This window comes from Notamacropus eugenii, chromosome 2 (genome assembly GCF_028372415.1).
Source record: "Notamacropus eugenii isolate mMacEug1 chromosome 2, mMacEug1.pri_v2, whole genome shotgun sequence".
Classification (NCBI taxonomy): Eukaryota; Metazoa; Chordata; class Mammalia; order Diprotodontia; family Macropodidae; genus Notamacropus; species Notamacropus eugenii.
The window spans coordinates 157,831,260-157,844,396 of NC_092873.1; the positions used below are offsets into that span (position 1 = coordinate 157,831,260).

Sequence of the window (13,137 nt, forward strand, 5' to 3'; positions counted from 1 at the left end):
AGAATTAGAATTCTTTTCTAAAAAATGAGTCAGATTACTGAGGCCATCACAACAAATTAATCAAATCCAATCTTTTATTGTGACTTTTCTCTTATCACATCTAATAAAATGGTCCCACCTCTTCTGCCATTCCAAAGGAGATTTATATTTGACCTAGAAATAATACATAAAATATTTCATATTTATTTCTCTGTATATGCTATTATCTACCCCCTGTCTGCATCCCTCTCACCTGGAAGACAGGGCCTTTGAAGTGTCTGGGTTTTTTTATGCCTTTATCATTCCCTGCAGCTTAAATACAGTGTCTGATACATAGAAGGAACTTAATAAATTTTCATTGAGTTGAATTATGCAAATAAGGGATGGATGACACTAAAAGGTAGTATTGTTCTGTTTTCTATAAAAATACAGCTTTTGTTAGTCAAAGTAAATTATGTTTTAAAATCAGGTAACAGAGTTTGCATTTTCAAAATGTACATTTTATCTGTGTGTGGGTTGTTTTGTTTTTTTTTTTTGAAAAGTAACTATAATGCCCTAATTACCCCAGTCATCAATCCACATGATAGCTCAATATTTTCATATGATACTAACAATTTTAAAGTTTAGTTTATTTAAGTTGTATGTTTAGGTATGAAGATTTAAATCACAAATATTTTGAAATAATTAAGAAGCTAAAAACTAATGTAAGTGTAGGATTGTCTCCTATATTTTCAATTAACCCAGGGAAAGAAGAGGAAGTAATTTACTTATCAGGAGGGAGCTCACATTTTCATAACACAAAATAAGGTTAAAAAAAGAGAACAAAACATCAACCAAGTAGTTATTGAAATCGAACTAAACATCAAACTAAGCAATTGATTTGAATGGCTATTTTTTGCTAATTTAAAAAATAATAATTTTTTTGGTGCTTCCTATTACCTCTGGGATAAAACATAAACCACTTGGGCATTGAAATCCCTTCACAATCTAGCTCCCATAGACCTTTCTAGACTGATTCACATTACTTCCCTTCACTCATTCTCTATTCCAATAAAACTAGACTATTTCCTGTTCCTTTACATGTTCAATCTTTCATCTCTCATTTCCATGTTTTTGTTACAAGTTGATCATCATGTCCCTTCTTACTTCTGCCTCTTGGCATTCTCAACCTGCTTTAAGGCTCAGTTTAGGTACCATATCCTTCAGGAAGTCCTTTCTGATACCTAATCCCTCCATTCTCAAATCATAGCATGTTTATTTGTTTAAATGTCTTATTCCAGCCTCTTTTCTCCTAACTCTCATTCCAGTTCCCTGAGGAGTAGAATTCTTCCTCATTTTATCTTTCTGTTCCCAGTACCTTTCATATAATAGGCACTGGAGAAATGCTTGCTAAATTGAAGGATCTTAAGTGATAAACTTTGGTTGCCATGCACACACACACACACACACAGGTTGGGTGTCTTCTCAATATATTTTACATATATTCATATTAGCCTTTACCTTAAACTCTCTGTTTGCAGAATGATCGGTATTCTCATTGTTGCAAGGCTAATCTTTGCAAAACTCATAGCCTGATCATGTGACATGATTGGTCTAACGTCACACAAGTAGTAAATGGTGGAACTGGGATTCAAATCCAGGTTTTCTGACCCCCTCCCCCCAAACCGTGTTCACTCTGCTTCATTTATAACTGTCATTATTATTATTTTTAAATAACCTAAAGATTATTTGAATAATCTAAATAAAATAATCTAAAATCTAACTCCAAAAACAACTCGCAAGCGATGCAGGACTCCTAGATTCAATAATGATAAAAAACAAAATTTAAAAAAATGATTTTTAAAAATGATTTATCACTTACAAATAGGAGTCAGTCAATACATGGTTACTCCAAATATTTCTATTAGGTAACCTATCCTCCAGGGCAGCTAGATGACACAATGGATAGAACTATGGGCCTCAGGAAGACCTGCGTTCAAATGTGAACTCAGACGCTTAACTAGCTGTATGACCCTGGGCAAGTCACTGATTTTGTCTCAGTTTCCTCATCTGTGAAATGAGCTGGAGAAGGAAATGTCAAACCACTCCAGTATCTTTGAAAACAAAACCTCAAATGGAGTCACAAATAATTGGATACAACTGAACCACAACAAAGTCCTCTTATATAATTCTTCTTCTCTCCACTCACAAAGCCACCACCTTAATTCAGGTCCTCATCACCTCTCATGCAGACTACTGTAATGACTTCCTAACTGATCCCCCATCCCATGTCTCTCATTCATTCCAATCCACCCTCCATAAAGCTGCCACAGTGGTTTTCCTAAACTGCAAGTCCAGTCAATAAATTCCAATATTTCTCCATTGCCTCTAGAATAAAATCTCTCCTCTGAATGGTTTTAAAACCCTTCACAACTGGATGCCAGCCTATCTTTCTGGTCTCATGAATGATTCCCCTTCCAAAAACTCTACAGTCTTGCCAAATTTTCTTTCCTGCTTGTCGCTGCTGTTGTTTGTGTATGGAATACACTTTCCTTAACCTTCTCCCCTTCATTTCCTAGAATCCCTTCCAGACTCAGCTGAAGCACTACCTTCCTTTCATGTGAAGTCTTAACTGATTCTCCCTCAAACTGCTATTGCCAGCAATATTTGTAAAAATTGCTCTCCTTCCCTTCCTAAACTACTGTGTATTTGCATGTTGTAAACTTCCATATATACGTACATATCGTCTCTCTAAAATGAAGGTAAGCTCTTGAGAGAAGGTAATATTTCATTTTATCTTTGTGTCCTCAACATCTAGCACAGCGTGTGGGACACAGCAGGTACTTAATAAATGCTTGTGTACTGTTCAAAATGTAGTTCAATGTATATCTAACTTTTCAGGAAAAAGTAAACTTCATAAAACCAGGTAAAACAGAACTCACTGAAAATTCAACCTGAACTACACAGTTTCCTAATGCAAGTTTTTTGTTTGTTTTGCTGTAAAACAAGAATGAAAAATTCAAGCACAACAGGTAACCTTCTCTGAGTACAATAAAGGATTTCAAGGGGAGCTTTCATTGGGATTCCTCTATTTCACAAAACACATAACTGAGATACGGGTTACTAGGAATCATCATACATTGCTGATAAGGATTCTTCCTCTCTCCTCCAGTGAAATAACTGGTTTGTGCATCTTGTTCGTACATCCTACGAAAGCCATCTTTCCATGAGGCAATGGGGTCATTCATAGGAAAATATTTTTTATAAAAATAAAATCATAAATTGTTTCTTGCAGGGGGAGGGGAGAGGAGAAAGGATTATATAAAAGTTCTTAAAACAAAGTGGCATTCTAAGTGAAACCCTGGACTGAGATGTGGAATGCTGAGATTATACTAGTTCCTGTCCTACACTGTCAAAATTATCGCTATCAACTAGTTATTTAATCAAATATCCACTATGAGCTATATTGGAATACAGTCATAATCGCAGAGAGGTCACACACACACACACACACACAGAACAAACAACTGATTTACAAACCAGATTAGTAAAGAAAGGCAACAAGAAATTATTGGTAGGAATAATCCTAAAAGTAAAAACACCAAAAAAGTAAGAAAGTAAGTAACTTTGGCAAAGGAGACTTTCTGGAGACTAAGGAATATTTAAAAGTTAAGGCAGATAAAATGGGGAGGGGGAGTAAGGTAGCTTTCATATATGTTATCTGGCCAAATAAAAAAAAAAGGGACTCTGTGCGGTTGAGCTTTATTAATGATTGTAGGTCAAGAAAGTTTAGCCCCAAAATGCATTATTATAAATGTATTAGGCTAATAGACTGAGCCCAACCTGTTATGATGGGTTTTCCCCAGGCTTAGCTGAATTATAAATATCAAATCATAGTATTTTTCAGTTGTTGTAAAGTATCTGTATTGTTTTTTTTTTATTAGTTGTGTCTGACTCTTTGTGACCCCATTTGGAATTTTCTTAGCAAAGATAGTTTGTCATTTACTTCTCCGGCTCATTTTACAGATGAGGAAATTGAGGCAAACAGGGTTAAGTGACTTGCTCAGGGTCACACAGCTAGTAAGTGTCTGAGGTTGAAGTTGAACTCAGGAAGATGAGTCTCCCTGGCTCCAGGCTTTTTGCTCTATCCATTGCACCACCAGTTCTGTGATCACCATACCTATAAACTTTCCAAAGTTATTGGACATTATTCTTGTCAAGCAAAGCTGCTTTTCAGAGTAACAGAAGTCTGAATGAGATGTTTTATCATTAAAATATGGAGTATGACATGGCCAATAAATAAGATCTATCATTACTAAAACGTGTCAAAACCTTACCGGTTACGGCCAGAATCTCTAAATCCTTTGGCAAATGGGTTTCTGTCGATTTTCAGTCGTGTAATCTAGAGAAGAAAAAGTCATATTGAGAAAGCATAAATTATAAGCAAATGCATTTTTATAACCTAGAATATTTTTAAAGACAAAATGCTCACAGAATGAATAACAATAAGAATAGTATTCATGCAACAATTTAAGGTTTTCAAAGTTCTATGCCGATATTATCTCATTTTGTCTCCATGATAATCCTGCGAGGGAGGTGCTATTATTATTTCCATTTTATAGATCAGTAAACTGAGGCAGGCAGAAAATAAGTGATTTGCGCAAGGTTAAACAGTTAGTAAATGTCTGAAGCAAGAGTTAAACTAAGAATTCATAAGGATAAGATGAACTTTTGTTTCACTATACAGCTTCCCTCTGATCTTCTAATACTTTAGATATAAATAATCGACACGGTAGAAATTTGAGAAATCCATTCAGGTTCATGCCTTGAATCCCTTCAAGCAGAACCATATATTTCACTGAAAAAGGTAAAAATGCATTCTCCATATAAGTCCTCTTTAGAAGCTGATTCTATAACCATTCTTGACACCTTATTCTAATTTTTAACAATCGTTACTATACTGAAATTCCTACTTAGATCTATCTTCAGGAAGCAGAGTGGAAGAGTCATAGCCAGAGGAGCTGAGTTCAAATCTCATCTCTGCCACTTACTACCTATGTGATTTTGTATGAGTCACTTAATCGTTCTGTGCCTCAGTTATCTCAACTGCCAAAATGAGATTAGATGACCTCTATCTCTATATCTATGAGCTAATAGCTTGGGGGTTCTTAATCTGGAGCTGGGGTTCTTTATCTGGAGTCTGTGAAGTTTTTTAAAAATATTTTTTGATAAATGTATTTTTTGGAGGGAATCGGGGTTAAGTGACTTGCCCAGGGTCACATGGCTAGTAAATATCTGGTTTAGTATTAATTTAAACTTGGATCCTTCTGACTCCATGGCTGATGCTCTATCTATTGAGCCACGCAGCTACTCCAAATATTTTTCAATATAATCTTTGAAATTCTATGTATTTTATTTTATGTATTTAAATACATTAATCTGAGGAGTCCATAGGTTTCACCAAATTGCCAAAGAGGTCACAAGAAATGCTGGGAACTTTGCTATAACTTATGGTCTTTCTTCTCTTCCTTTAGTAAAGAGGAAAAAAGAGCTGATTTTCATCTTCTGTATATGACTACTTTATACGCTTCAACAATGTTATTAAATTCTAACTCAGCCTTCTCTTATTCTAGCTGACAAAAAAAATGCAGATTCCTATAACTTTTCCTTGTGGCTCTTACTGTTCAACCCTCTAATCATCTTTACAGGTCTCCTTTGAACCCTCATCCAAGTTTTACAGATACATTATAATTTCTATAGACCAGAGCTGGACACAACAGTACTCATATATTATGGACTATGGATAGAAAAAATGAGAGGGTAACTGCTGGTTCCTTGGTACTGAAGTATCATTGACCTAACACAGTATTGTGCTTCTGTTTCAATTACAATCCTCTTTAGAGCATTCATAGGTTGTTGTTCTACAATGTTCTATGATGCCCTGTCCCCGAAAGATAGGGCATTCTGGCATATTATCTATCTCCGTATTATACATTGCTTTTCTCTCCCCAGAAGGACTATTTTGAATTTGTCCTTAGTAAAGTTTGTTCTGTTTTTATGTTTGATCACATCAACAATTTGGCAAGATCACTTTAAATTTATGTATTTTTAAAAAATTTTAATGGGGGGGGGGATTGTTTTTGTAGTTAGATAACCTGAGTTGATGATTTCTACTGCATGACATTGGACAAGCTGATTAAGCTTTCCAGACTTCAGTTTCTTCATGTGTTGATGAAGAATTTAGTTCTACATGGCCTCTGAGGTTCTTTCTAGTTCTAGAAGACTATGCTCCTAAATTGTTAGTTATTGCTCAGTTTCCTCCTCCAGCTCTTTCCCCTTCCACCCAACAAAATAGTCATTCTAAGAATTCCATCTTCTAGAAGGATGATGCAAACCCATAGCGTCCAGGTCAAATAGAAAAAGATCCTTGTAGGTGACATATTGACCCAGAAACTCACAAGTGAACATTATCTATGTTTTCTTGAATTTTTATTTATTTTTGTTAAAAAAAAATTTCCCAATTACATCTTAACCTGGCTCAATAGGTACTGTATGGAAATTGAGAGGATGCCCATCAATTGGGGAATGGCTAAACAAGTTATGGTATATGATTGTGATGAACTACTACTGTGCTGTAAGAAATGATTAGAAGGTTGATTTGTAGGAAAAACATAAAAATACTTGCATGAAATAATGAAGAATGAAATGAACCAAACCAAGAGAACATTGTATACAGTTAAAGCAATATTGTTGAAAGAATAACTAAGCTATTCTGAATATTATAACTAATCAAATCAACTACAAAAGACCTATGAAGGAAGATGCCATCCATCTCCACAGAAAGAATTGATAAGTAGATGTATGCATAATATGATTTTACATATACATATCTATCTATGCCAAATGGTGACCTTTTCTAGTGAGGGGTGGGAAAGGAGGGTGGGAGGTAGTTTAGAACTTAAAATGTAAGAAAGAAATAATAAAATTAATTTTAAAAGATAGGCACTGTAAATGGCCCTTGACACTTGAGTTGGACACCTCTGATAAACTCTTAATAACCAAGGATAGGAAACACCTCTATGGAAAAGAACAAACATGTCATCTAAATCTCTCCAAATTTTCAGTAATTCACTACTCAGTGACTCAACCTCCATCATGCTAAATGGACATCGCCTAACTTAAACATCACCTGTTAAATTAATGTCATCTCAGCATACATAAGCATTTATTGTAGCAGCAGACTCAAAAGCCTTGTTAAGACCATAATATGCTATATGTGTAGTATTTCCCTTCAATTTACCAAGCTTGTTGCTCTGCTACTAAAGGAAGTTTTGTATCCTTAAAATATATCAGGAGTCATATTTTATCTAAATGCTGCACCACACATACATACTAGGTGTTTAACAAATGTTGTAGGATTTGTTTCTTATAAGGACATGTCTGTGGGTTGTTACATTCTTGTACCTCCAGCCCTTAGCACATGCCTGGCACATAGTAGGTGCACAATAAATACTTGCTAGTTCATTTTCATTAATTGAAATCCAGCCTCAGACACTTACGAGCTATATGGCCCTGTTTGCCTCAGTCTCCTCATCGGTAAAATGAGCCGGAGAAGGAAATGGCAAACCACTCCACTGTCTTTACCAAGAAAACCCTAAATGGGGACATGGAGTGTCAGACATGACCGAAACAATTGAACAACAACAATGATGTCTAAGAGCAGGTTTTCAAAGACTCTGCCAGTACTGTATGAACCTGGTAGGTTGAACTTGGTCAAATCAATTGAAATTAATAAGGATTTATTAATTACCTACTCTGTACCAGGCACTGTACTATGTGCTGGGAAAAGAAAGCAAAGCAAAACAAAGAAACAAAAGGCTAATCTTCCCAAGGTGATCACAATCTAATAGGGGAGAAAGTGCAAAGTACTATGTACAGACAAGGCAGAGACAGAATAAACTGGAGATAGTCTACAGAGGGAAAACACTAGCTTTGAGCAAAACAGGCAAAGCTTTTCTTCCAGAAGGTGAGATTTTAGCTGAGGCCTGAAGGAAACCAGGAAAGACACAAGACAGAGATAAAGGGAGAGAAAATTCTATGCATAGGAGACAGCCAGTGAAAATTCAGTTAGGAAATAGGAGCGATGGTACTTGAGGAAGGGTAAGAAGTCTAAGTAATGCAAACTAAGCTGTAAAGTCTTCAAACGTGGGCCCAAGGATGGAGTATTTTTTGTTTGAAGGCCATACAAGCTGAGTTTGTGGGGGATCATTCCCAGGTTGACTACAGGACTGTTAAAGTTTTTGGTCATGGATATTTGCAAAGATGATCTACTTAATAAATCAACAATGGAGTTCTGATTGATCTGTTTGAGTCCTATTGTCCCTCTTGTCAGAGTATCTCTTCAATTGAGCTTTAGCATTTTTTTTGGAAAACTTCTCTTGAGTATATCAATTCTTTATTTAGGCAACTAAGTTTCCACCTCACACTTTTCTGGCAATTTGGTAAATAATTTTTTAAAATTATAAAATTAGTTTAAAATAATCTAATTCTTGATATTTAAAAATATATTGAATTACAAACTTTTTTTAAAGTTCCCATTATAAAATCTTTCTATATGATTTATTAAAATATTTGGAACTGTATATAGATTTATAATTTCTTAGTATTCTTCTTCTTGAAACTCTCCCCATAGACCTTTTAAGTCCCAAATTCCTTGGGCAACTCTTTGTAGCATTTAACGGTCCATTTTATATATTTAATGTGTGTTTTATTTCACAGGACCATAGGTCTAGAGCTATGGAAGGGATCTTAGAGGACATCTAGCCTAACCTTTCTTATTTTAATGATGAGGAAACTGAGACTCAGAGCAGTAAAGTGATTTGTCCAAGGTCACACAGGTGTTAAGTGGCATAACCAGGATTTGAACCTAGGTTGTCTGACTCCAAATTTGCAATTCTTTCCAGGGCCACCACAGTGCCATCAATAAAGGGAGTGAAGAAAGGGTTCATTTCTAGGCCTGGACATGTATATCTATTGGGGGGGGGGGATATGGGAGAGGTTTTATATCTCTGCCCCAAAGGAAGGCCTGTTGGTTCCTAAACCCAAATAACTCTGACACTTTTAATTCAGAATGACAAAATTCATTTCTAGTCCTTCTCCACTAAAAGTAATTGAAACTAAATGATAATGTCTGGGGTCCTTAGACGAGATATTTACACATGGAAAGTGAAGTAAAACAATTTATGAGGGCCCTTTAAACAAATAAACAAGCCAGAAACCAAACTAGAAGACAATTTTCTGGCCCTAGTGTCCAGAAGACCTGGATTCAAGTCTCACCTTGGACAAAGGACTGACTGAGTTGATGCTGGTCAAGTAACTTAATCTCCCAGGCAACTCTCTAAGACCTTCAATTGTAAAGCAGGTGCTGACCCTGCTTTGGTGGAGGGATTTTCCTATATAAATGAAATCATAAAAGGAGCATAGGAAAAGACCTACACAGAGAATATCTTCAACCAGTTGGCTATTTCTTTTGATAATTATGTTTGAGAAAACTGTTTGTAGATAAAGTTTTCTAGTTCACTTGGTCTAACTAGACACAGGCTTAAAATGATATGTATATTTTAAAAATGTTTTAAAAGAAAGAGAACTTCTGTCTGCATTCCATTCAGCATAATTCCTCTGTGAAATTTTATTTTTATATTACTTGAATAATAACTAATAATAACATTATATAATATAGAATGATAATATAAAATATTATATAATGTGTAGGAATACATAATAATTTCAATTTTTAATGCTCATTGGAAACCTCACCAGCAAGGAATATTAATATCACCCTAAAATGGAAGACAAAGCTCTCAGAAGAATTAGTATGATGAATAACCCCAAGAACATCAAAAAGATCCAAGGTAGGTATGAGTGGACTTTAGCATCTTACCAAGGATGACTTGCAAATAAGATATGAAATAAATTATTTTTGAAGTTATTTTGAAAATTTATGATAATAAAAGAGGATGTGCAGATCATATAGAGAGAATATAGGGCAATAGATGTTCAGTTCTAGTGTAGATTGGTTTTGTCTTTGTCTTTGTCTACATTTATCATTTCATTTGGGTGGGGGGACTTGTATATAGTCTTTTTTTAAAGAGTTGTAGGGGGTGGCACAATGGATAGAGCAACCAGCCGTGGATTTAGGAGGACCTGAGCTCAAATCCAACTGCAGACACTGACTAGCTGTGTGTCCCTGGGCAAGACACTGAACCCCGATTGCTTCAAAAAAAAAGTTACCAAGGGGCACAGAGTAATTAAGTGAGTTGTCTCTAGTTGTTCAGTTAATAAATGTCAGTGGCAGGACTAGAATCCAGGTCTTCATGATTCTAATTCTGGCTTCCTAACTCCTCTCTACTACATTCTACTTCTATATACTAGTTCAATCAAAATATTAAAAAAACAAAAGGAAGGCCTCTAGTGTAGTATGGAGCTTACACTACTACTATAAATCCTACTATATAGGACTTATGTGAAAATATAGACAAAAATCTCAGAGAAGGAAATGACATGGTACCAATTAAAGAAATATCTATGCTGGCAGCATCATGGATCCACCAAATTACCTCAATAACCACAGGAAAACTGTGCCTAAAAAATACACTTACCAGAGCTACATGAGACTAAGATTATTGTATCAATGAGGCCTTGCTGGAGAAGTCTCGCTTGAGGGAGCACTCAAGAATTATTCCTACCACAGTCTTAGATTTAAGTACTGAGCATAAGGTCTAGATCTACTATTTCATTGCTCAAACCACTCCTGGTGCGGAAACTCCCTCTACCAATGCAGATCAATGACTGTTCTGCATTGCAGAATATTGGTCTTCTAGGGCACTGTGAGAGACCAAGTAGCTTGCCCAGGGTCACCCAGCCAGTGTGCGTCACAGTCAAGACTTAAACTCAGGTGTTCCCAGTTCTAAGCCTGGCTCTCTATCTATCACAGCCCATTGTCTTTTCTTTAAAATAGACTGTAATAATATTTCATCATAAATTGACAAGGCTAACTTTTTTTTCTTTTCTCCTGGGGTAAGAAATGTGGCACAGCAGTCCATGAAAGACCGAGAAATTACCTGCTGATTCTGGTAGGCAGTGACAGTGGTAAAGACAGTTTCAGGAAATGAGAATGCTTTAACTCCTTCCCCAGATGGAATAGGTTTGACCGGAGAAAGATCATCTCCACAGTCTTTTCGAATGACATGTACTCGTGGTTGATATTTGTGCATAGAGTGAAGGATAATCTGAAGTGAGAAAAGGAAAAAAAAAAAACACAATTGTCAGATATCACTCCTCATCATCAATTGGTCATCACTGACAATTTTTTAAACGTTATGATGTCTCTTTATTGGAAATAAAATTTCCTACTAATGTATAAATAGTATGTTTAGGAAATATCTTCACAACTTTAAGTCTCTAGATGATTCCAGTTTCTGTATTTATGAGTCTGTGATCTATAGTCATGTGAATTATGCCAGTTTCATGAAAATATATTCATAACCATGATTCATATACAGGAATTAACATTGATATGATTCACCCCAACTATTTTATTTTTCTACATCAAATGGGAACTACTTGAAATCATATGATTAGAATGTGTTTAATCCTGTCAATTTAGCTATCATATGCCCAATTTTATTCAGACAATAGGTCTGATTCATTAGTAATAATTACATGTCCACTAAGTGATAAATTTCTTTGAAGGTCTCCCTCTTCTCTAGTTATTTATGCTTTCAGATTAGGTATTGCTTCTTCCTGTCCCCAATTCACTTCATCGGTGTAGAGAATTCAGCATCATAAATTATCGATGGATTTGAGAATCATCTCAAGAACATTCATAAACTTCCTTAAGCATTGTCAATGGCTATTCAACATGTGCATTTACCTTCATCTTTTTTATGGTGCTGTAGAAATGCAAAGGCCTAAGATTCTTTCTAGCTGAATTGAGGTTTGGTTTATTTTCTTTCTGTTTGATTAATGCCTTTTGTTTCTCCACCACAATCATTTCCTCATACTGTCCCTAGTTTCTTGGACCCTCTCTCATAAGAAAGAAAAACAGTTCAACAAAATTAACTGATAAAACAACTTCATCTGACTCCAATACAACATTCATCTCCTGTACCCTCCTCTCATTTCCCCTGCCACCTCTCTACTGAGAGGGAAGTGTATTACATCATATGTACTTTAGGACCTAGATTTGTCATTGCAATTAATCTGAATTTGGCTGCCTTTCAATGTTGAACTTAGTGTGAAGGAATCTCTTCTGAAATCTGACGGTTGAAATTAGATCTGAAATCCTATTCCCAAAGATTCTTTTCTGAGCTGTGAAGCTGGAAAGGCCTTCCAAGAAATAATAATTATTATTATATATACATATATATATAAATAACATGAAAAATATCTTGGGCAGGAACACCTAATAATGTTTGGGTTTGCAAGCTCTAAGAGCTGGAAAAGACCTAAAGTCCATGAAGGTTAAAGCCTTACTCGAGCTCACACAGGCTTTAAGTAGTAGAGACAGAATTGGAACCCAGGTGTTCTGGTATTAAATCCAGTGCTGGATGAGAACATTAGCAGCAATTATGAAGGAAGACCAGAGCTGAACCTGCCTGATTATAGATAACCCTGACTTTAAGAGAATTGTTTTGCTGCTATAAGAGAAAAAAACTTATTCTCCTTATTAGTCAGTGCCACTACCTGTGGTATGGTATTCTTACAGTGAATACCTCTCAGTGGAAGCAATTACAACCTTAACTGGAATCTGTAATCCCAGATAGATTTTCAATGTTTCTAGGACCCTAAGGAAATGAGATTCCAAGATTCCCTCATATAACAATACCTGACTATAGATCTCTGCCTTACAACTGGTTTCTAGAAACTCTTCATAAAGCTATGCAAATAATGGGAAAAGCTATACAGCAGTGTAATAATGTATAATAAAACCTACAGGGCATAATGCTCTTATTTAGAGAAAACTCACTTTATTTTCATGGAAGGATCATGGAATGTAAGAACCAGAAGGAACTTGAAAAACCATCTGGTCTAGCCCCATCATTTTGCACATCAGGAAAATGAGATCCAAGGAGGTGATTTCTTGCCTAGGATCATATAGGTATTTAGCTCCAGAGCCTG

The 13,137-nt window shown here is 35.7% G+C and overlaps 1 protein-coding gene across 1 annotated transcript in view; it reads right to left on the minus strand.

Moving 5' to 3' along the window:
• Positions 1 to 13,137, minus strand: part of TBX18 (T-box transcription factor 18) — a 37,232-nt gene that overhangs the window by 9,879 nt on the left and 14,216 nt on the right. The window contains exons 5-6 of the mRNA XM_072642731.1: positions 11,079 to 11,246; positions 4,296 to 4,360 (exon numbers count right to left, since the gene is read on the minus strand). Of these exons, the coding sequence (XP_072498832.1) occupies positions 4,296 to 4,360; positions 11,079 to 11,246 (233 nt within the window). The remainder of the gene's footprint in view (positions 1 to 4,295; positions 4,361 to 11,078; positions 11,247 to 13,137) is intronic.